This window comes from Cibotium barometz, chromosome 28 (assembly GCF_041138505.1).
Source record: "Cibotium barometz isolate CiBa-2024 chromosome 28, ASM4113850v1, whole genome shotgun sequence".
Classification (NCBI taxonomy): Eukaryota; Viridiplantae; Streptophyta; class Polypodiopsida; order Cyatheales; family Cibotiaceae; genus Cibotium; species Cibotium barometz.
Genome location: NC_141073.1, coordinates 52,100,652 through 52,126,189, shown reverse-complemented (window position 1 = coordinate 52,126,189; position 25,538 = coordinate 52,100,652). Strand labels below are relative to the sequence as shown.

Sequence of the window (25,538 nt, the reverse complement as noted above, 5' to 3'; positions counted from 1 at the left end):
TAGGACCATCGCATAGAGTTGGTTCTTGGTTCAAAGCCTCCCAGCAAGTTCCTCTACCACCTTTCTAAGGCATCAGAGAGCGAGCTGGAGCAAGAGTTATCCTAGCTACTCCAGTTGGATTTATTTGGCCTTTCTCCTCCCCATTTGCCGCTCCCATACTGTTTGTCCAAAAGAAGGATAAGACCTCACGCTTATGTGTGGATTACGAGGCGCTAAATAAGCTGATAGTTAAGAATAGATTCCCCATGCCCAGAATAGAGTACATCCTAGAATGACTCAATGGTGCAAAAATCTTCTCTAAGATAGATCTTAAGAGTGGCTACCATCAAGTTCAGATCTTTGAGGCCGACATTCTGAAGACTGCCTTTAGGATTGAGCGTGGCCACTATGAATTTCGTGGTGATGTCTTTAAAACTCAACAATGCACCAAGCAACGTTCAACAAGATGATATCTTAGGTTTTTCGGGATCTCATTGGCAAATGCGTCTTCATTTTTCTAGCTCTTCTTAGGGACTGCAGAGCAACACGAGCGAGATTTTGCAAAGGTTTTGCAACTCTTGCAAGATAATGAGTTGTTTATCAATGCCAAGAAGAGTGAGTTTGGAGTACTGGAAATCCATTACCTAGTTCATTAGATATTAGCCTTGATCTTGAAAAGATATAGGCCATTCTCAATTGGGATATTCCCAAAACAGTCCAGGAAATCCGCTCATTGTGGGTCTTTGTTAGGCCTACAACACGCACATGGACAAGTTTTCCGGCCTTCAGCACCTCTCACTGACTTGCTCAAGGGTGTGAAGACTCGTGGGCAAGGCTTTGGAGGCATTCCAAGCAATGAAGAAATTTGTCTCTGAGTCACCAGATTTAAAGTTGGCATCATGGGATGATCCTTTCGAGGTGATTATCGATGCCAGTAACCTAGCCATTGGAGTTGTTCTTGAGCAAGATGGTAGGCTAGTGGCCACAAGTTGAATAATGCCAAAAAGAATTGTTCGGTATATGACAAAGAGATTTTGGGGGTGATGACCACACTTAAACTTTGTAAGCACTTTCTTTACGGGAGAGATTTCACAGTTAAGACAGATCACTAGGCACTTAAATGGTTGCAAACCATGCCTAGTGCCCAATGGAGTGACAAGAAGTCCAGATGGAGTCAATTGTTCCAACAATTTGGGAGAATGATTGAATGTCCCCTGGTAAGAATAACCCCGTTGTTGATGCTCTCAGTCGAAAAGGCACGATTCAAACATTGTAGGAGTCCACTGTGCTGGAAATTCAATACAAAGACTTGGACAGCATGAAGGCACAGTATCCGGATTCAAAAGAATTTGGGACTTAGTATGAGTTGGTCCTTAGTTCAGAACCAGGCCACTATAGTATATAGGATAGTTGGTTGTTTTTCAAGAACCGTCTCTGTGTACTCAAAGAAAAGCGCCAAGTCCTTCTCCATGATGTCGATGACTTTCTTGTCGGAGGTCATAGAGGTATCAACAGTACCTTGGAGAAAATAGAGAGGTCATTTTATTGGCCCGGGATGTCTACCAATATGTCCAAGCATGTCAGATATGTCAAAAGGTGAAAGTTCCACATACGAAACGTGCAGGGTTACTTCAGCCTTTGCCTATTCGAGAGGGACTTCAAAGGCCCTCTTCCCGCATTAGCTGGATCTAGAAACACACAGTGCATGACTATTGTGGATAGATTCATCTCTTTTGACGAGATAGGTATCACCATCTCTAGAGGCCAACATGACAATCGAATTATTTTCGGAGATCATTGAGTCAATTAAGGAGCACCTTGCCAAAGCTCAGGAAGCTTATACTCGGCAAGCCAACAAATCCAGGCGAGATGTCAACACTAAGGAAGGGGATTGGGTATATCTCCACATCATGAAACATTGGCTAAAGCAAGTGGGCAAGTGTTGTCCCAAGTTTTCATTCCATAGTTTTAGCCCGTTTTCTGTCATTCAAAGTTAAAGTTGTCGGCATGGCACATAGATCCAGCACCAGCCAAGGTGGCCAGGGAGAGATTTTGGCGGTTATGGATTTGGGAGTGCCGACCTCTCACGCGGTTGCAATGGGACCTTGGAGAGTGGACTTGGCACGATCCCATAGATCGGGTGGAGACTCTGGATGCTCCTTTCTTTGCATATACAACATGGCTCGGCCGCAGGATCCAGATGCCGGAGATAGATGACACATCGGCAGCAGCAGCACACTGGCAATCTCATGGCCTATCAGAGCGTTTCCTTTCAGATTTTTGGAAGAGGCCTTGGGACAGCTTTCAACCGAGGAAGATCACTCTCTTCCTTTGGCTGATGGTACACAGGAGTCTGGCTGTTGGTACTTGGCTGGCAGTCGCTCGCAGGTTGGTCGGCAGCTTGCCTGAGGTGTGGCCACCTCTAGGAGTCTCAGCGACATTGCCTTTGGGATTACCCGAAGGCTCAATAGATTTGGTAGCGGATTCTCCGCATCTTCGCTATGGACAGGGCATCATTCCGGATCATCACTTGGGGTACTGTCCCTTGGGGCATCGAGACTAGAGTGGTCAGGACTTACGAGGAGGATGGGGAAGGCTTTGCCCTTCCGGTCTCCCACCATCGTATTGCAGTAGTACGAGTCATAGCCCCACCTGCAGGTGTCTGGTGACCAGGCTCATGCCAGCGATGGGAGATTTGCAGTAGCATAGCAGCCTGGCACATCTAGCATGCTAGATGTAGCGAGGTCATCGAGGGAACCCACTCCGCCAGCTGAGACCATTAGGAGCATATGTCATTCACACCCTCCGCGGTCAGTGGAAAGCTGCAGGGAGGTTCTGACTGCATGCAGAAGCGGCAGGAAGCCTTCTTGAGACTTTGGAGGCCTGACCCTTTCTTCACAGATAGGGGCGGTGACCCCATCTGGCATTACAGACCACCCGTGTGGTTGTTTCCCTCCCCTCTCGGCCAGGATCACCGCCATTAGCTCCAGATCCAGGACATGCTCCACCACCATCGAGCTACCTTTCCACGTGACATAACTGAGGGAGACCTCTCGGCCATACTCATTAGCCCCATGCTTGATAATTTAGAGAGTGGTATACCATCTAATCGGAGCTGATGTTGCTTTCATGTTTCTATGTTCTTAGTATTTTATGATGAGTTTCCATGGACAGTTTTGTATCACCCCAGTGAGATAGCTATGTTTATGTTTTCTTTCTATTTTATTTTCCATTCCATGATGAGATATGCCATGGACATTATTGTATCACTTTGGTCTCATAGGCCCATTGGGTCTTTAGTAGACGCTTAATATATCTTTCTTTTTTTCTTTCTTTCTCTCCCTATATGAGATAGCCTTCTCCTCATAAAACGGCTAGCCGGAGGAGAAGCATCTCTTCCCCTTATGATCACTTGTTTCTCGCCCTTATATGAGGTGAGTTTGTATTTAGCCTTTCGTGGTTTATTTTTTCTTTAACTAATTGAAGGATCTCTTTCGCAAAAAAAGTTAAAGTTGTCGGAAAGTTAAAGTTAAGTGATGGCTTTCATGTTTCTTGGTTGAAGCAACATGTAGGTCCAGCATTGTAGGCTGTATTAGAAGAGCAACAACCAGATATGATCGACGAGACAGAAGTCATGGAGCCAAAACAAATTCTCCTCCACAGATGGAAGCATGGTCCGGTCAAAGAATACAACAGCTTTATACGAAGTTCAAGAACCAAGGAACCCATGAAGCGGCATGGCTGGATGAAGAGTTCTTTCAAGAGTACCCCTAGTTATTGGCGGACTATTTGGAAGCCTTGAACTTGGCGCCAATCTAAGCAGGAGAGATTGTACCCCTACACTGGGGTACACAGTGACACTGGCATCGTCACATCAATGCAACATTTGTACAGAAAGGCATAAAGAAGGTCCTATTGTGTGTTACCACGATCAACCTTAGTGCATGTAACAGTCTCTGTCAAGCATACAGTTCCCACATAGACAAGTTTTCCAACCTTGCAACATCTCTTATATTATAGACTTGCTCAAGGGCGTGATGACTGTCGTAAGGTGGTGTCCATTATGGGCAACGCACTTGAGGTACTCCATGCAATGAAGAAAACTGCCTCCGACTTTCTAGTTCTCAAATTGGCTTCATGGAATGATCCTTTTGAGGTGATTACCGATGCCAGCAACTTGGCCATAGGAGTTGTGCCCCAGCAAGAAGGGTGCCGAGTGCCTTATTATAGTCGGAAATTGAATCTCGCAAAGGAGAACTATTCAGTATATGACTGAGTTATTGGGGGTGATGACGTCTCTTAAGCATTGGAAACCTTTCCTTCATGGGAGGGAATTCATAGTTAAGACAGATCATCGTGCAGTTAAATGGCCGCAAACCATGTCTAGTGTCCAATGGAGTGACAGACAAGCTAGATGAATATTTTTCAGCAATTTGGAGATATGATTGAATACAATCCTAGCAAAAATAACCCCGTTGCCGATGCTCTAAGTCGCAAAGGTACCATTCAGACTCTAAAGGAGGCTTTGTGCTCGAAATACAGGAAAAGAATTTAGATAGTACGAAGGCACATTATGAAGATTCTTTGGAATTCGAGACTCGGTATAGATTGGCCTATCAGTCAAAACTAGGCCACTGTACCATCTAGGATGGCTGGTTGTTCTACAAGTACCAGCTCTGCATACTAAGGGAAAAGCGATAGGCTCTTCTTCACGATGTCCATGACTCTCTTGTCCGAGGTCACTGCAATATCAACAATACATGGGAGAAGTTAGAGCATTCATTTTATTGGCCGAAAATGCGAAGGGATGTCTATTAACATGTCCAGTCATGTCAAATTTGCCAAAAGGTTAAGGTTCCTAATACGAAGCAGGCAAGTTGCTGCAACCTTTGCCAGTTCCAAGACTTTTCCACTATATCAACATGGATTTTGGAGGACCCTTTCTAGCAGCATTTGGATCCAAGAACACAGAATACATGACGATTGTTGACCGGTTCAATAAGTTTTGCCTGCTCATTCCGTGCAAGAAGATGGCCATGTCAGAAGATATCACTTGCTTGTTTCTTCGCCTTTGGTACCCTATACGTGGTTTGCCAATGACAATTACATTTGATAGGGAGAAATGTAGTAGGGCTCACGTGACATGTGGCACACCTCCCGAAGTTTTGTGCACACATCCCATTCAATTTAGCCTATTGATATGGCAGCCATACAGGACCTTGAGGTTGACTTGGTGATTCAAAGCGCAGGGAGAGCCGTTTTCATGATGCTGATCACTTATATGTGCTTGAATTTGCAAATGGATGAGTGTAGCTCGTATGAGGAAATATGTTTTTGAGCAAGAGATGGAGAGAAGTGACCATTTGCTTACCAGAGTGGTGAAAATGAGTCATGCATGAGATTTGAGTTGCCCACACCAACTAATGGCCACTTGGGTGGGCACCCCTCACTTATAGGGTGCCCAATGGCCACTAGGATGCCCAAACTGGGTGCCCACCAAGTTGGGCCTCGGGCATTTTAGAAGTAATTTCGACCCATTTTTAAATGGATGTGAACCGGCAAAGGTTATAAACATTACAAAGCATTTTTACAACTAATACAAGGATTTTTGAGTGCACTTACCACCTCTGCACATGCCACAAAACACGTCAAAATACAAGGCAATTACACGGTTCACAGGTAGGGGTCGTAGCATTACTCCCATAAAGAGGATTTAAGAAGCCACATGCGTATTCCCCCATGATTGTTTTTGTTTTAAAAGGTTTATTAGCTGATCCTACCTGCCACAACCTTACGTTGTGAGCATTCATGCCACTTATGATTTGATGGGATCAATGCTCAAGTATTTAAAATGCTCAGCTACTTCAAATCTTGTCCAAAATATGTGATAAGTGGATGCTCTTTGGGCTGGACTGTTTTTCCCCACATTGATAGACAAATAAGGCCAAATATGATGCTCAAATAATTTGTAGCTTTAAGATTCGGCTAATGATGAACAATCTTCAAAAGGCTATCATTTTTTTCCCTGGTACACACTTGGTGCTGTATTGTGTTCTAAGTTATAAGCCTTTGAATTCTGGTAGCATGGCTTTTTGATCTGAAAAGTCCAACAATTTCAAAATGCTTCTGTCTTTTGAATATTTTACAGAAAGTTTTGTAATTACATCGTTCAATATTCTTGCTGCAACATATGCTCGCCAGCATAGATCTCTATATCCATACGTGCCCAATGATCTTCTAAGTTGGAGTAGTCGGAAGAGGAAAGTTCTACAAGAACTGGATTTATGCTCCCCTGACATAATCTGTTTTCAGGTATGTTCAATGTATCACATTTGAATTCCATTGATTCAGGTTTCTAGAAGAGCTGGCTGAAGATTAGTCACTTTTACTTGAGATTCTTGCTGCTACAATGGTTTCAGCTTGCAAAGGTTTTTAATCTTTCTTTCCTTGATAGGAGGTTGACAGGTTCAATGATTTAGAAGAGGACTTGGCATCAAGAGGCTATGTTGGTTTATACAAGGTTTGAGTCTAGTGCTCTTTCACCCCCCCCCCCCCCCCCACAAAGAAAAGAGACTTCTATTAAGTAATATAAAATCATACAAAGGGAGATCTCAAACCAAATGGTAGGGAGATCTCGACCAATTGAGGGCACTATGCTGCAAAGCACCAGAGGAGTGGAGGAGAAGAAAATACCATGGTTCCTTACTCTCATAAATCTGCTGCATTTTATTTGCACAGCTCTAAAAGATCCTTGTATATGGGCGATGTCACTCTATATATTGTTGTGGGAGTACATGTGAAAAAGCTATGGGGGATGCAAAACGTCCATGAGGTATAGAGAGAGAAAGAAAGAAAGAAAGAAAAGAAAAGATATATTAACGTCTACGGAAGGCCAGATTGGCCTATGAGACAAATCTATATACAACAAGTCCATGTCTTGAGTACCATGGAAAGAAAAACTGAAATGAAAAGCTAATCCTAGTCATATGCAGCTCACTCTGCAGTCACTGTCTAGCATGCTATAGATGTACAATCATGATGGGTGGTATACTACCAATTCTATCCAGTGGAGATGGTGGGGCGAGGAGGACTCTCACATCTGTTGTGCCCTTGTGTAGCCTTTGGACTCTCTTGTCCAAAGCTTTATGGTATCATGCCTGGATCTGGGGAGATTGGGCCTGATGGAGTAGTGGTGGTCTGTGTCCTGGTAGTCGCGGTCTCCTCGCAGTTCTGATCTCCGAGGCTCTCTGTAGTGGGAGCCCTCGTTGGGAGGTAGATGAGAGAGAGAGAGAAAGAGAGAAAGAAAGTTGTATTAACGTCTTCAAAAGGCCAAAATGACCTACGAGACCAAAAGATTACATCATATCCATGAGGTACATCATCCTGGGTGCTAAATAGTAATAAAGAAAGATAACAAAAATCTAGAACTATAAAATCTGATCTAGGTACATGAGCAAAGAGCTCTCATATCACCCTAATACATCCCTCATGGGCCGCTGTGTCAAGGTGGTAAAACTGAGCTGGCGTGAGAAGGTCCTGCGATGATGGGAGATGATGGCCCGGATCCTCCTCTGGTGGCATGGCCGTGGCCGAGGGCCATGGGTCTGGGGCGTCAAGCATCGAGCTCTGCATAACGCAGTGGCTTTGTCGAGTGTCACACCTCTCGAGGGCTCACTCCACCACCACTTGTGTCACTCAAGTGGAGCTTTCTACAAGCTAGCTGAGGAGCAAAAAGAGAAGGAGCTATGGAGATCTCAGCTCCTACTCAATGCCTTCATGTGTGCAAGAGTGAAAGAGGGAGAGAACAAGAAGAAGAAGGAAAAGACATAGAGGTAAGCAATGAGAACCTCCCCTATACCACCATAGCCACAAGAGAGAGAGAGAGAGTGTGTGTGTGAGAGAGAGAGAAATGAAATGTTATATTTACGTCTTCAAAAGGCCAAAGTGACCTATGAGACCAAAGTTACAACCATGTGACATCTGATACACTATCTCGAAAAGAAAAGAAAGAGCTGAAGGTAAGTATCTAGCCCTACAATACATCAGTAGGGAGCATCCGGAAGCAGCAACTAGGGAGAGTGGGAAGCTAATGCTACTAGTCAAAATGGGGTACATGAGTACATGGATACATGAATACATGAATATGGGGGAGTACAAAAGTGACAGTGAGTACAACAGTATATGGCTGGAGTGGTAACCATCCTAGGAGCTCTAGCATGGGTCTCTGCCGGATGGCCTGGATATCTGCCATAGTGAGATGCCTGGTCGGACGAGCCCGATGCCTTGCAATGATGCTCTGAATCCTCTGGTGTAGGCACCGTCTCTGATGTGAGGATCTGCAACCCTCGGGCGTCTGGATCTGCCCAACTGGATAGCTCTCTCAACTAGAGTCCCACGGGGTGCCCACTGCTGGGCTGTCGGGCGTCCTCCCGGGTAGTCCCTCTAAAGAAGTCAGTAATCTGTCTCTGTGTGGACTCCCTGCCAGTCGGGCGTCTGCTCCTGATAATGGACTCTCTGATGTGTGGGAGACATACACAGAGTTCATGTGGGAGACATACACAGAGAAAACAACAAGGGAGAGAGAGAGATTGTGGGGATAAGTCAACTCATGGGAATGAGTGTGTGACTCCCCTATCACACATGTATATTGCACTAGTACACAGTGTGCACTTAAGTACATTAAAAGTACTAAGTGTACTATGTACTATAACTTATGGGCTTGTACACACTATAAGGGTGGGCATAGTGCCTTTACCCCAACAACCTCCCACTTAAAGGCAAAGTGCCCTTAAGTAAAGGAAAAGAAAAAATCAGCATGTACATGATAATATACAAGGCCATATCAAGGCTGAAACTGGCCTCATCCAATGCCCATCAAGTGTCTGCAATGAGCAAACCGCTCCGGAGGCAAACTCTTTGTCAACAGATCAGCCGGGTTGTCATCCGTATGAATCTTAACAAGCTGAATTTGCTTGTTCTCTATCACCTCTCTGATGAAGTGATACTTCACATCCACATGCTTCGTCTTTGCATGAAAGACAGGGTTCTTTGCCAACTGGATGGCACTCTGACTGTCACAATGCAACAATGGAATATCCCCTGTATAACCCAAATCAACCACTAACCGAGATAGCCATAATGCCTCCTTGCAAGCCTCTGTTGGCTGCAATATACTCGGCCTCTGTAGTAGTAGATAAGGCAGTGCACTTCTGCATCCTGGATATCCATGACACAGCACCTCCTGTGAATGTAAACACATAACCGGTAGTAGACTTCCGGTTATCTGGATGACTGGCATAATCCGAATCCGTGTAACCATGCACTAATGCATCCTGTTTGCTAAAACATATGCACATATCCTGTGTGCCCTTAAGGTATCTCATGACACCTTTCACTGCTTCCCAATGCTTCTTGCCAGGGTTGGCCATGTATCTAGAAACTACTCCCACTGCAAATGCAATGTCCGGCCTAGTAGCAACCATGGCATACATGAGACTGCCACAAGCTGAAGCATACGGAATCTTGGCCATATCAGCCCTGCCACTATTTGACTGTGGGCTGTCCATAGCACTGAGTTTCACATATGGAGGCAAAGGAGTACTAGTCTTCTTCCCCCCGTCCATATTGAACCTCTGCAAAACTTTGCCAATGTATTCCTTCTGAGACAAATACAACATATGCTGATTTCTGTCCCGAAGTATCCGCATACCCAAAATGTGATTTGCATCACCCAAATCCTTCATATCAAAGGTTTGATGCAGCCTCTGCTTCAAGGCATCCATCTCCTTACGAGATTTCCCGGCAATCAACATATCATCAACATAGAAGATGAGGATCAATAGACTACCATCCAAAGCTTTCTTGGTGTATAAGCAGTGATCTATGTCACTTCTCCTGAATTTCTGGGATTTCATGAATGTATCAAATTTATGATACCATTCCCTTGGTGCCTGTTTGAGCCCATAAAGACTCTTTTTCAGCTTGCATACAAGCTTCTCCTTTCCACTCACTGCATAACCCTCTGGCTGCGGCATCCGGAAGCAGCAACTAGGGAGAGAGAGAGAGAGAGAGAGAGAGAGAGAGAGAGAGAGAGAGAGAGAGAGAGAGAGAGTGGCGGGAGGGGGCTACGAGGAGAGAGACAGAGATGGCCGAGTCCTTTTGGGGCGAGCCGAGAGAAGATAAGAGCTTGTGGGGGCGCAATGAGAGAAGCGAAGCGAAGAGAGAGAAGCGGGCGAACAGAGAGAAGCGAAGAGAGAGAGGGGGGGGGTTTTGGCGGAGGGTGGAGTCGATCAGCTGGGGGGCGCACAGCAATCGTGCAGTAGTCGCACGGTGGGCAACGAGCAGGAAGGGAGCGGCAGCTACGCGGTAGGGGAGAGAGAGAGAGAGAGAGAGAGAGAGAGAGAGAGAGAGAGAGAAACTCAATTGTGAAAATGGGATTGTCTCTTTTCATATTTCATAAGGCACTTATATTCATGAGCTCTCTTTTTACAATGGTCGGCCACCCATTCTTCAATTGGGGGCCCAAAATCGATTCTTCTAGCTCTATGTACACCTAGGCTTATCTTCATGGATGGCATAACATAAGTCGTCAGCTCGGTCATCCCATATATCTTTTACATAAAGCGCTTAGCACGGTTACATAAAAATGAATTACATGAAGTATAACCATGCTTGAAAATCATGTTAATCAGTGTGGTTAACATACCCCCCTCCCTAATTCACGTCCGTCCTCGGTGCTGGCAAGTTAAATCAGGCAGGCTTGGGTAGTAGATAGAGTATGTCCGCCCGACAACAGTCAACACCAAAGATGGTCAACAAAATGAACATGCAAGGATCGGTTCAAGAACTAGATATTAGCCAACACTAATGAGGGTTAACTCCTCGATGTGAGGCCGCTGTCCTCCACCACTTGTGTCACTCAAGTGGAGCTTTCCACAAGCTAGGGGAATTGAAAAGAGGAGAAGAAGCTATGGAGAACTCCTACTTAATGCCTTCATGTGTGCAAGAGTGAAAGAGGGAGAGAGCAAGCTAGGTCAGTCCTTAAACCCTCCTGAATATTCAGTTCCCCTTCCTCCACTATATGGTCCTTGTCCTGGGCTCCTGGAAATGTGCGTGGAAGCACTGCGGCTCAAGTAAGCTCAAGGCTGCATATCCCCGCGTCACTCTGGCATGTGCTACGGGAAGCATGGTAAAGCGTGGGCCACTGAAGTGACACCAAGGTAGACATAGGATGAGACAATCTCCATAGGATCCCCTCTATATGTGAAGCTCAATCTGGATGTGACTGGGTGGGAGGTATTGAAGACCATTACCTTGGTTTTATCAAGGTTAACAAAGAGGTCCCGCTGAGTGCAAAAGTCATGTAAGGCATCCAACTATCTCTGAAGCCCTTTGGTTGAGTCTGAGAGGAGGACGATGTCATCTGCATAAAGTAGTATGGGGATCAATATGCCTGCCAGTGTGGGACCAGCCCCGCCTAATCCATCAATGAAGCTCGAGATCTCGTCAATGTAGAGGCCGAGAAGAGTGTGTGATAGAGCGTAGCCCTGTTTCACCCCAATGGTGCTGGAAATCTCCTGTGATGTACCTCCTGGGGCTCTCACTCGTCTGGTGACGGACTCATAGAGGGCGATGATGCTCCAACCCATGTCAGATGGGACTCCGATCTCCTGTAGACGGTGTAAGAGGTGGGCTCGGGGTACAGTATCAAAAGCTTTGCGGAAATCCACAAAGCAGCAGTAAATCCTCTGGTGTCGTGCTCTACCCTCCTTGATGATGGCACAGAGGGTGAAGATGTGGTCAAGGGTAGAGTAGCTCCTCCGAAAGCCAGCCTGTCTTGAGGCTCTCCATCCTTGGCTCTCTACAAATGAACTGAGCTCCGCCTCTAGCACTGATCCATAGAGCTTGGCCAATGTGTGGCCAATCATGATCATCCTGTAGTTATTAGGATCAAGTGGATCTCCGGCTTTGAGGATGGGGGTGATGGTGTTGGTGGATCAAGAGGGTGGAAATCCTTCACAAAGGGCTCTATTGAACATGTAGGCTAGCACGGGCGCTAGGGTATCATGGGCATGCGAGATGTACTCGGCAGCGAGTCCCTCGTGATCTTGGGCTCGCCCATTGCGTAGTCTGCGAATGGCCTTGAGGACCATGCCCTTTGTGAAGAAGGTGGAGGTGGTGGGGCGGGGGTCTGGTGGTGGGGGTGGCTGATGGGTGATAGAGGGAGCGTGCATAGGAGTGCCATGTGTCTGGGCAGGTGATAGGTGTGGGAGGGTGATGTTCTCGGAGTTTCCTCCATGCCTCTTTACAGTTCGGCCCTAAGAAAAGTCGGTATAACTCATCCTCTTTCCGAGCATAGAACTCCCGTTTCTTGCGTCGGGTGAGCCGTTAAGAAATCCGTTGCGCTTGGCGCTTTGTGATTTGCCCAATCCGTACCTCATGCTTAAGACGGGAGCGTGTGGCCCGACATTCGTCATCATACCAACAGTTCTGGGACATGGAACCGCAAGGTGGCTTGGCGGTAGACCGCCGCGTGCATATGAAAGAAGCTGTGGCGGATGTGTGGAGTATGGTGGTGAGTTGTGTTGTGAGGGTGGATAGGGGGACAATAGGTTCCACATCCTGGAGTTGGCGGTAGATGTGGTTGGAGTAAACAAGGCCAAGCTCGTGATCAAAGAGGACATGAGTGTAATGTGAGATGGGGGGAGGTGGTGGAGGGACGGGTGGTGTGCAGGTAAGAGTGAAAGAGAGGTAGGCATGGTCAGCTTCAAAAGGGGGTGGCGGAATGGAGAAGTCAGGGATAAGGTGTGCCAAAGCCGGAGATCCCATAAGGTAGTCCACAGTGCTAGGGGGAGAGATATTTTATTAACGTCTTCTAAAGGCCAAAAAACGGCCTATGAGACAAAATCTGTATACATCATCATCATGTCTCAATGGACATCAAATGGATACAAAAGAAAAAAAGTACACAGGGCTTTGGTTAACTACTGTGGGATGGATGGGAGGGAGGGGCGGTTAATATATCCAATAAAGCAACTAAAGACCCAATGGGCCTATGAGACCAAAGTGATACAATAATGTCCATGGCATATCTCATCATGGAATGGAAAATAAAACAGAAAGAAAACATAAACATAGCTATGTCACTGGGGTGATACAAAACTGTCCATGGAAACTCATCATAAAATACTAAGAACATAGAAACATGAGAGAGAGAGAGAGAGAAATGAAATGATATATTAACGTCTTCAAAAGGCCAAAATGACGTATGAGACCAAAAAGGTTACAACAATTGGTGGATCTGATACAATGTCTGTGTAAGAAAAGCTAACAACTATGAGGAAAAGTACGGTACTAGGAGCTCCTAATGGATAACATCTGGGAGGAAAATTCCAGCAACAAAGGCAAGCATCATACACATCACTATCCAAAGATGTCTCTCATCGGTCGATATCCTCAATGTCCTCCATGGTGAGTACTCTGACTGGACGTCTCCCATGCCGTGCCAGTATGGTCCTGATCCTCTGTTGTAGTCTCCGCCGGTGTCGAGATGGGCCTCTCATCTTGGGGCGCCTGGACCGCCCCAGCTCTATAGTGCGATCAATCAGTGTACCTCTGGTGCGGCTATACTTTGGGGCTAGCTGCAATGCTTGCTGGCCTGACTGCTCAATCTTTGGTCGAAAGAAGTCTGTAATCTGCCTCTGTAGGTGTCTCTCCCCTCCCTCTCAAGAGACCCTCTCTATGTCTACGAAGCTCCAGCAAGTATAATCCGAGGCATCTTTGATCCTGGTATCTCATGACTCTAGAAAGTGGTCCGAAACCCTCTCTAAACAGGCAGTGAAAACGGCCTCGTATCTCATAATATACTGGACAGTGACATATGTAATGTAACTCTGTCTCTAGCTGGTGTGAGGATGTGCGCATCTGACCAATAGCACACCGTACCCCATGAGAAAGATGAGTATCCATGTAGCTGGGTCTAATCACAAACCCATCCTGCGTGAGCTGGAGAAGATGATCTCTATAGAAAGCCATCTTCGTACCAAGCTCGTGTGTCGGCTGTATCCATGTCCTCCTAGTGTCTAGCTGAATCAAGTTTTGCCTGATAAGTCTGGTAATCTCTGCCCGTGTGAGAGAGAGGGAGGGTGCATCCAGGGAGTACTGAAATGGAGGTAGCCTGTCCATACTAAAGCCATGTAGCTGGAACCAAGCTGTCATCTGTGCATACCAACATGATCCGTCTCCCTGTGATGCCAACTGTCGTGAAGACTCCAGGGCTAAGCGAGCATATGTGTCTCTAGGGAGAGCCCAAGTGCTATGTATAAAGGAGACTGATCGAGTGAGTGCCTCTACTACCAATGGGGGGGCAGCCATCTCTGCACGGATAATATCATGTGGCACGGAGGCCTTGGCCCTAATCATCCGGGAAATCATAGAAACCAAGGGCCTCTCCATACGTCTCCATCCATCAGTGCTACCAGCACGGCTGTGGTGGTCCAATGAGGGTCCCCATATCTCCACTCCATATAGCATGGCTGAAGTGACCAAAGTGTCAAAGAGCCAGAGCTTTGTTCGAGGTTCCTGAAACTGAACCTGTGAACACATCCTCTCTAGTCTCCCCAATGCTGCATAAGCTCTGGTCAATCTGGTCTCCGCTGCTCTCCTCAAGGAAAATAGTGGGCCACTAAAAACCACACCAAGGTAAGTATATGCATCTGTATACTCCACTGTCTCCTGACCATATGTAAAGGTGGGTACTGACCTCCTAACCCACTGTGCTGTGGTGTTAAACACCATCACCTTGGTTTTACCAAGGTTAACAGACAATCCACTGTCCCGTGCAAACGTGTGCAATGCATCCAAATGACACTGCATCCCCTCTGGAGAATCTGAGATCAGCACAATATCATCAGCATACTAACGTCTATGGAAGACCCCAAGGGCCTATGAGACCAAAAGTAATACAATGGTACCATGGATATACTGAGTCCACTACAGTCTCTAATTCAGCATACTGTCAAACGCCAGCAATCAGCCCCTGCAGCCAGCCTGCGTTTTCTGTCCAGCAGCAGTACATTTATGCGTTTCAGTCCAGCAGCAGAGTACCTCTGCGTTTCTGTCCAGCAGCCTCAGAACCTCTGTGTTTCAGTCCATCAGCATCCCTACAGGTCTGCGTTTCTGTCCACAGCAGTTTCCAGCCCTGAATCAGCAGTTTGCAGCAGTTTCCAGCCCTTAACCAACAGTTTGCATCAGTATCCAGCCTTCTGTGCATCATCCATACATGCAGCAGTCATCTGGTGAAGGTAACACAGCATTCATAAGTGTTTACAGCATTCTAACATAGTGTAGAACAGTCCACCTTCTTCTTCTCTCAGCCTCAGGTGTGCAACCCTTCCTCATGCCCTTGGGAAGAGTGCATAGGCTCGAGATCAGGTCATCGAGGTGTTTCTACAGCAGTGTACAGATCAGCCACTCTCCGATCCTCCGAGATCTTGCGTTTGGCTTATCTACAGTCCACAGTCATTCTCTCTAAAGAAATAAAGCAAATACTATCTCGTTATCGGGATAGGGGGCCCTTCAGTGGGTTAATTCGGGACCCAATCTGGTGTACAGTTCTCATATAGCTCTCTCTCATCTCTTTAAAGAAGTATTGATATGGATTGCTAAACTCACGAAACTCAGGATACAGAAGACGGTGTGAGCATTTGTGTGACAGGATCTTCCAATACAAAGACTTCCGCTGCATATCACATGCATAGCCCCCATCTCCAAGAAGTGTCTACCATATGGTGTTGCATTCCCCACGTCCTGGTTGGCCCTCTGGAGGCCCATCTCAGCCAAGTCAATTTCTGACAACATAATGGCATCTCCATGGAAGTCATATGTCTGCACTTGTTCCCCTTTTGTCCATGCATTAAAGTCTCCTTAGGAGCACCTCTCCTTGTTGGGAGAACTCTGCAATGTTTGCAAATAATGTGCATATGGAGTCTCCCCTTTCTCTGTCAACCTGCATGCATGTTCTAATTTCTCTGGTGGGAAGTAGCATACTGCAATATGCATCACTCTCAAGCCAGGCCTGGCTAATCACATCCACATAAAGCGAGCCCCCTCATCGTGTCTAACCATTGTGAGCATGCCTCTCAAATCAGGGCGAAACAAGCATGCCACTACTCCCGAGCTAGGCACCCCCCCGTGGTGCATGTTTGTCCTCTGAAAGCTGACTCCCATGTGTAACCCTCCACTTTAGGTAGCCCTCTCTTAGGGCTTTGATGCGTTTCTGGGTAGAAGATAATATCCCTATCTGCGTAAGTCTATGTGAAGCGTCCTGTGTCTGACCATAGAGTTCCATTGCAATTCCGTACTCTCATCCTCAATGCATCTGTGGTCTCATAGACCCCACACCGTCATGTGGCACGTTTATCCATGATGATGACTCGGTCATAGTCATCCCGATAAACAGCCCATTTTCCTGCCTTGCGGGCTTCCATAACCTGAACCATCCCGGCTTTCCTATGTTACACCTATAGGGGGTGAGGTCATCTCCAAGGTATATTTTGGTGGTTTGGAGGGTGGCCCTCTTCTTCAAGAATGCCAAATGGGACTCTGTATCTATGAACTTGAGGAGGAGAGGCCTCTCCCTCGTCAAGTCCTTCCAGGCTCGCCAAGCATCTACAAAAGGGGTGTTAGTGAGGCTCATCTATCTGCATAAAGTCTCACCGTCCTCTTTTGGTGAGTTGCCCACTTGCAAGCCTGTTACTCGCACATGTAGAGCCCTAGATTGGCGACGCTTCTCTTCCTTAAGCATGGCCATCATGATGGATGTGGCATTTGGGGTGTGGATTGTTTTTTGCTTTTTCACAACCTCAACCCATTGAGGTTTCTCCAACCTCTTCTTTGGTTTCTTCCATGTCTTTTCGGAGGTGTGCACACTCCTCCGGGAATCCTGATTTCGCCTCTTGAATCTCGGCAATGATTGCCTTCTTAGCCTTCTCTAGTTCTGTCTCAAGTTTGGCATCGGCATCTCGCAACTGGGCAATCTCTAGAGCAAGGGCTTCTTGTGTGGCTAGCTCTCCTTCCTCTTTGCCATACTTGTGCATCTCTTCTTTGCATAATTCCATACATTTCTCCATGCATGCAGCCAGGCATACGTTCCTCCAGGCTTCCATCTCTTGTCGCATCTCATCTTGCACTGTTTGTACATTTCCTCTACCCGGTTGTCTTTGCCTTGGAACTCAGTCCTGACAGCATGAATCTCCTTTTGATGCTGGTTTAATGTCTTGTCTATAGCTTCTTTTGGTCTGAAAGGGCCTTTTGAGCCTGTTCTTTGATCTTGTTCACTTTGTCTTCGAGAGCGAGCACCATTCTCACAATCACCTAGCTCAAGCTATGGTCAAGAACACGGGAGAAGACGGGAGCCGGCCTGATGCACGATGGGGTAAGGGTTGAAGTGGCTTTTGGTTGAGGTTTAACCATCGGGGTACATACATTCTACATGATTGGGGGGCAGACAGAACAGAGCCCAGGGACATTCTACATTATTGGGAGGCAGACACAATAGAGCCCAGGTGGAAACGTGAGTGAGGGCAGTGTCGGATAGAGAAGATGGCGGGCGCAGAGGCGAAAACGAGAGAGGGTGGCGGCAGACACAGAAGATGGCGGGTCTAGGCGGAAATACGAGAGGGGCGGTGGCGGAAACAAGAGAGAGGGCGGCGGCGGACAGAGAAGATGGTGGGCACCCATGTGGAAACGAGAGAGAGAAAGAAAGAAAGTTGTATTAACGTCTTCAAAAGGCCAAGATGACCTATGAGACCAAAAGGTTACATCATATCCATGAGGTACATCATCCTAGGTACAAAATAGTAATAAAGGAAGATAACAAAAATCTAGAACTATAAAATCTAATCTAGGTATGTGAGCAGAGAGCTCTCATATCACCCTAATACATCCCTCAAAAGAGAGGGAGAGAAAGAAAGAAGAAAAAAAGCTGTATTAACGTCTACTAGAGGCCGAACTCGACCTATGAGACAAATCAATGTACAATTGTCAATGTCTTCTGGATGTCTAGAAAAAAAAGGACAAAATGAACATGAAATAAAGTATGAAAGTACTCAGCTAGGGGGAGAGAGAAACTTTCATTAACATCTTCAAAAGACCAGAAAAGGTGTTACAAAGTATTAAAGTGTTACACTGATCCTGGTAAAACGGAAAGATAAAACACTGGAAAAAGACTACTAGCTACAAATACAAGTAGCATCCTCAGGAATACATCATCAGGAATACAATAGCACGATGACCCAAGGTCCAAGGAACATCAAGCTAGGGTGGCTGGTGGAGAGAGAAAGAAAGAAAGAAAGATATATTAACGTCTACAAAAGGCCAAAGTGGCCTATGAGACCAAAACATAGTACAGAGCTGATGGTGTCTCATCGAAAGGAAGACAAAAAGGACTAAAAAAGTCCTAAAACAATCCTAAACAGCTATGAAAGGATAATACTCCTAAAACAATCCTAAACAGCTATGAAAGGATAATACTCCTATTGAGGTACAACAAAAGTGTATAATATCTACAACTAGCATAAGACTGGTGTAATCTGCTCATGTTAGTATCTCTCTCATGGGGTGTTGTAAGATAGAGAAACTAAAGTGGCGGGGCAGTTGTGTCCTGTGGCGGGTGGAGGCATTCAAGAACCTCAAGGTGACTTTGTCAAAAGCACCTTGTCTAGCGCTTGTCTCGTGGGACAAGCCGTTCTAAGCAATCACCGATGCGAGTAACATCGCAATTGGAGGTGTGTTACAACAGAATGGCCATCTAGTAGCTTACGTGTCTCGTAAGTTATTGCCTACGGAAAAGAACTACTCGGTCTACAATCGGGAACTCCTAGCAGTTATTCAGGCCTTGAAACATTGGAAACAATTCCTTTATGGCTGTGAATTTGAGGTTGGCACTGGCCATTAGGCAATATGCTAGATTTAGATTGCCAAGTGCACAGTGGAGTGACCGTCAACACCGCTAGAGCCAAATCTTCCAGCAATTTGGTGGTATGATCGAGTATCTTCCAGCAGGAAAGGCCAACCCAGTGGCCAATGCTTTGAGCAGGAAGGGAACCGTGACTTTGATTGATTCGGACCACTAGACTCGACCTTGGTGGTATGGGACTAGATGACATAAAGCACACGTACGCAGATTATGAGGAATTCGGTACACAGTGGGAGCAAGCATTGGATGCCATAGGACCATGCCGCTTTTTGATGTGCGATGGTTGGCTTTTCTACAAAGGCCTACTTTGTGTCATGAAGTCGTTTAGGACAGCTCTTCTCCATGACGCCCATGACACCATCACTGGTGGTCACCGGGGGATGAATTCGACTTTGGAGAAGTTAGAAAGGCAGTATTATTGGCCAAGAATGAGGCGAGATGTGTTTGCATATGTGCAACAGTGTGACGTTTGTTAGAAACTGAAAGCTCCTCGTGGGAAGAAGATAGGGTTGCTATAGCCTTTACCAATTCTCGAGGGACCTTTTCCAAGATATATCGATGGCTTCCAATCCGGGTAATTAATACTCAGTGCTTGACTATTGTTGATAGATTTAGCAAATTTGTTATGCTTATCACATGGAGGGCCAATGTGACCATTGAAGATGTTGCCCATTCGTTCATTCGACATTGGTACCCGATTGGCGGGATCCCTAGGACCATAGTGTCAAACCGAGATGCCAAGTTTACCAGTCATTTTTGGAGGGCATTGTTTAATAACTCTGGTATTAAATTGAATTTTTCTAATGCATTTCACCCATAGAGTGATGGCCAGATATAAATCTACAACCAGTTGGCCTTTTATGTGCTAAAGTGTTATGTCCACGATCAGCAAGGTAAGTGGGAATCATATTTGTCTTTAGTTCAAGCTATCTTGAATGATTCTTTTTCTTCAACTATTGACATGACTCCATATGAAGCAGCGTTTGGAAGACCATTTCAGTCGCTATTGACCAGAACCTCGTGTACAGTACTTGAAGCGAATAGAATCTTATTAGGAGATTTTGGAGTCAATTAAAGATAGGTTGGCTAGGAGGCCTACACTCGATAGGCCAACAAAGACCGAAGGGACTTGAAGTTCTCGGGAGGAGATTGGGTTTTTTTTTTTTTTTGAGAAAAGATCCTTTCATTAGTTATAAAAACGCCCGTAGGGCAACAAAAGATCCTCTCTTGCTCACAAGAAAAAACAGAGCAGAGAAAACAGCATGGCAGCCAGGGAGACTCTCCCTAGGTGCTGAAAAGTACAAGTATCAGTACAAAGAACTGAATGGCTATACCATACAATAGGAGGGGGGAAAAGCCAAACAGGTGGCCTGTAGTGCCAGCGGGGGGACCCCGCGTGAAGGGTATAGAAGGGGCCGCTGCGCCAGGTGGTGTGAAAGGCCTGGCGCCGCAAGATCGCCTCATCCGAGTCGCCCCGAATGCGGTCGTACTGTCCCCGCAAGGTGTGGATCAACTCCTGCCAGATCCCCCGAACAGTCTCTGCTGGTGGCTCCAGTCTCCCCTCAAAGGCCCTGGAACACCGGGCCTTCCAGGTGAACTAGATGGTGATGCTGCTGAGGAGCTCCCATCGTAGATCCCTCTCCTGTGTCCAGCTGGCGGACGAGAAATCCGGTGAAGGAACAAGGCGAGGCTGGCCCCTAATGAATCTGATGGCCTGGCTGTCCTGCTCCGTCTCATAGCCCATAGCAGGCCCTGACGAAGTCGACCAAGCAGCGGCACCCCACGTATATAGACCCTCTGGAGAGAGGGGGGCCAGAATACGCAGCATCCGCAGCCAAATCAGTTGCGCCTGAGGGCAGTCCCAAAGGCAATGTCTCTGTGTCTCCATAGGGTGGCCGCATCGGACGCAAGCCGCCGGAAGACCGTTGTAGACAAGCCAGGTGCCAACTGCTGAGCCCCTGTGGGCGACCAGCCACTGGAAAGTCGAGATCCTGCGGGCTTGTCGACTAGCCCAGAGCCGGGCCCAAAAATCCTCCAGAAACTCCTGTGAGAGTCCCTGTAGCCACCAGTGCCCCGCTGCAGCTGGAGAGACCATCCTCCTCGCCGTCAAAATATGCCGTCCCAACCGAACAATATACTGAAAAAAGGTAATCTCTGTGGCCTCAAGGGATGCATAAGGATCGTGCCACTCGTACTCACCAGGGTCCCACTATAGCCGGGCCAAGGGGCGCGCTGCATATGCCCATATGCGCCAATCCGGGAGCACATCTGCAGGGTCTGGGTCAATATGCCACTTCCGAGAAGCGGCGGCCACTACCCCTATCCTCTGAAAGGTGCACTCTGCAACCAAAGGCGACTCCACCTCCACTCTCTGAAGTCTGCCCTCATCCTGAATCTCATAGTAGAGGCATCTGCCATCCTCAGTGCAAGCTCTGACAGCAATCAGGATCTCCAATTGTGTAAAGGCTCCCATCCACTGTGGGGCCACTAGCTCGATAGGCGTGAACCACTCCTCTGTGAGTGCCTCCTGAATGTCATCCCTCGTAATCAACCCCCCTCTGAAGTGACTCAGCCTCTCCACCTGGATCTCCTCTGGTAGACTGCAGAAGGCCTGCCAGTCTCCAAAGCTATGTGCTGGGCCTGCCGCCAAAGGTCCCCAGGCTAGACGAGGCTGAGAACCCAGCATATGACCCTGCTTTGTGCGAACCGCTGGGCTCCAGATGAGCAGCTGTCTGGCCCGCTCCTCAACACAAGGAGGAGGTCGCTGAGAGAGCCCCGGTCTCAGTAGCTCCCAAGCTCTCAGGATGCTCAAAGCAAATCTGTCCTCCCATCCTCTACTGAGGCCTGTCCTCCTCATCTCTATGAAGATCCATCGAATCTCTGGTGCCCAAGTGCCCCCTGCTGGGGGAGCCCGAGCCTGCAGCCGCTGCAAGAGAAGCTCTTTCCAAGGCTCAGCGCCTGGAAGCAGCCCCCGAACAATAAGCTTCTCCAATAAGGCTCTACTCTGATTGACTGGATCTATAATGCCCAAGCCTCCCTGTGCCAGCGGAAGTGTAATAGCTCCCCATGCAACCTTTGCCCGAGCTGGCTGACCGTCCCGCCCAGACCAAAGAAAGTTCCTGATCAGCCTCTGTACCTGGCTGATGCAAGAGCTTGAGAAGAGCCAGCAAGACGTAATGTACCACATGGTCGCTAACAGCACCTGATTAGCCACCACCACCCTCCCGGCCAAGGATAGTCAAGCTGTACTCCAATACAAAAGCTTCTTCCGAATGCTGAGAAGAAGCGGGGCAATCTGCTGCTCAGGTGACAAATCTAGTCCAATCTGGCATCCCAAATACCGCACTGCTGTGCCAGGAGGAATCCATCTAAAGCCGGGGTCCGGGCTCCATGCCGGAGTGGGAGCGCTACTGATCCAAAAGGCCACTGTCTTGCGCCAATTGATCAATGCTCCTGAAGTTGCACTAAAAACCTGGAGCGACTGCTTTGCTCGAAGAAGATTGGCCTCCTGGCCATTCAAAAATAAGCCCGTGTCGTCTGCAAACTCAGCATCGAGCAGGTCCTCCCCCCGAACTGGGAGCTGGAGTCCTCTCAAAGCAACCTCCTCCGCTGTCAAATACATGCTCATAGCCTCCGCAAAGAAGAGAAAAAGAAAAGGGGCGAGGGGACACCCCTGAGACGGACTGATCTGGTCAGCTCAAAACTCGGCCCCCGTCCTCCTGCAATCAACACCTGGCTGCGAGCTGTGGAATACAGAGCCCCCACTCACATGCAGGCTGCTGCTCCTGAAGGCGCTGAGGCGAAGCAAGGCTGCGTCTCAGCCGCTGCTCCCGCTCGCGAATCTCTCCCAGCTGTGTCAAAGCTACAGCGTGCAGAAACAAGCTAAGCTCCACGAGTCCCTGGGCACACTGGCCTGCTGCATCGTGGTCAGAGCACTGACTATCATGCCAGATCCTCTCAATGTCCTCTGCGAGACTAGGATCCTCAACTGCAAGCTGGGCTCCCATGTCCTCTCCTCAAGCGTCAAAATAACTGGCGCATGATCTGAAAACGAGGTGCCAGTGAGAATGCCAACGGAGCCCCCTCGCTCCCCTAACCAGTCGCCCACATAAAAGCGATCAATCCGTGATAGATTAGTCCCTCCCTGCCAGCGATCCGACCAAGAGAAACTAAGACTGTCCTGAGAGCGGGAGAAGGCCCCATGCTGCCATGCATCAGTGATCCTCAGTGACATGCAAAATCGCTCCCAAGCTGCAAGCTCCGTGCCGTGCACTGTAACATGACTGCCTCCCACCCTATCAGCCGGGTCCTCAAGCATGTTGAAGTCACCCCCGACACACCAATGTGCGGCCTCTGGCAATGCATCCGTAACCTGGGTCGAGAACTCTGCTCTGGCACTAGCATGGTTGGGCGCATAGACGTTGAGCACGCCCACTAGCTCATCATGCATCCTCAGAATGACATACTGTGCTCTACCAGGCACAATGATCCCTCGATCCACAATGGCCTGCCGCCATATTCTGCAATGACCATGCATACTCCTCCCTGTCCACCCAAAGGACCAAACCCTGCAGACCAAAAGGTGTCCCATCTACCAGGCATCACCGAACCATATCTCCGGATCTTGCTCTCACCCAAGTGGTGCTCCTGCATCATCAAAATATCAATGCTGCCACCAACCAGGCATCTCTGAAGCTCCTGCCTCAAGCAACCACGATAGCGTATATAATGTGCTCCGCCAAGGCCCTGTACATTCCATGAGATGATCCTCATGGATGACCTGCTGAGGTGGATGCTGTCTCAGCCGTACGACGGGCCTTCGCAAGCGGCTTGGATGGAGAAAAGTCCCCATCCGAGCGGCTGCGAATACCCGGTGTACTGCAAGAATCACCGATCAGGCGCCAGTGGCTGTGTCCCATGGCGACTGCCTCTCGCTCAGACAGAGCAACCTCGTGTATACATACATATCCAGGGTCGCGTGCTAAGTCTGCCACTATGCGAACGACCAGATGACGAATCCCTGAGGCATCCACACTCCCGGGATCCAAGAAAAAATGAGCCAACTCCCATAGTCGGCCTATCACATCTGTCATCTCCAGATCTCTCACATGATGAGAAAACTCAACTGCCTGAGTCTTCAAAGTGCTAAGAGCGAGCTCTAGAGTCCACTCCCGGTCGCGTGGGTCACATAGAGGGAACGAGAAGGCCACCGCTGAGTCAAGTGCCTCCTCCCCGCGGGCCGGAGGAATCACTACATGAACTCTGATGGGTGCTGGCTCATGGGGGCCCTCTGCTCCAAAAAGCCGTGTGAAGGCATAATCAAAAGCCTCTGAGCGCTGTCTAGTGCCGAGGCGACTCAGCCGACTGCGGATAGATGATATCCATGAAGCCCGAATCGGCATGGTAAGTCTCCTCTGTGGTGCTTGAGCGAGGTCGGTGCTCAGCGCCCTCCGGACTGCAGGTGAACGCCAGGGGACTGCCAGGGCCTCCCGGGGAGCTGAGGCGGGCGGGGGGGAGGAGGGGGGGGCGAGGGGGGTGGAGAGGAGCCGCTGCCGAAACCGGAGCGGGACGGGAGGAGGCGAAGGTGGAAGCGAGGCGGTGGGGGGGACGGGGGTGGGGGGGGTGAAGGAGGGGGTGCTGGCATCTCCTGGTCCTCAGTCGTCGCAGGGGTCTCCTCCTGAAGGGGAGCAAAGCTGTTCCTCACGGGAACCCAATGATGCTGAGACTGTGGCTGCTGCTGCAGCGGTCTCTGGGCGTGCTGCTGTGGCTGTCTCCCTCGACGGCGCCCCTGTCCAGGCTGCCACTCCGAGGTCTCTGTGGCCTGAGCAGGTGTCCCGGAGGCTGCCTGTCGAGCCGCACTTGTGGGCGGGCCTCAGGGGCCTGCTGCTGTGGTGAGGGTCGGGGTCTCCTGCGAGGGCAGGCCTTGGCCAGATGGCCGACCTGCCTGCAAATGAAGCACTGGTTCGGGAGCCCCGAGAACTCCACTCTCTGATCAATCCATCCCCCCCCTATCCTAGGTAGCTGAATGACCTTAGGAAGGGAGGAGATGTCAGACACCAAAACTCTGACCGAAGGTAGCCCAGCTGCTCTGGCCACCAATGAAGGTGCTGTGGGGCCAGTCTCTAGTACCGAGCCCACCAATGCTCCTAGCCTAGAGAGGAGCGGAAGATACTCCCGGCGGAGTCCAAGGAAGCAAACTGTAACATGGAAAAGGCGCTCTCCCTGCTCCGTTGCTGCTGGGTCAAAGCCATGCTGCCAAGGTCTGAAGAAAGCCCGAGCACCCCTGATGTCAAGGGGACTCATGGCTAGGACCTTGGCCACGCTCTGGGCCGTCTCGAACTCGATCTGGTAATGTCCACGGCCCAGTAGCTGTACGTCCAAGATCTTTGCCCACATCTGCAAGAAGGCGGGCCTGGAGAAGATCCCGGATCTCCCCTCTGCTGGGGCGAGTGCCGACTATACGGCAGATGGTGGAATGAGCCTGGAGGCGTTCCACCTCTGCGGTGAGGCTCGCTTCCTCTTCTGGCGAAAGAGAAAGCCTGATGGGGGTGTCCTCAGGGGCGGGCGAGGGGGCTGCGGGGGA

General features: G+C 48.6%; 1 protein-coding gene across 4 annotated transcripts in view; it reads left to right on the top strand.

The window, feature by feature from the left end:
- The window catches only part of LOC147622916 (carbon catabolite repressor protein 4 homolog 3-like), a 63,866-nt gene that overhangs the window by 4,566 nt on the left and 33,762 nt on the right, over positions 1 to 25,538 (top strand). For all 4 annotated transcript variants that reach the window (XM_086822529.1, XM_086822528.1, XM_086822527.1 and 1 more), the window contains exons 3-4: positions 6,128 to 6,291; positions 6,434 to 6,499. In XM_086822529.1, the coding sequence (XP_086678655.1) occupies positions 6,128 to 6,291; positions 6,434 to 6,499 (230 nt within the window). The remainder of the gene's footprint in view (positions 1 to 6,127; positions 6,292 to 6,433; positions 6,500 to 25,538) is intronic.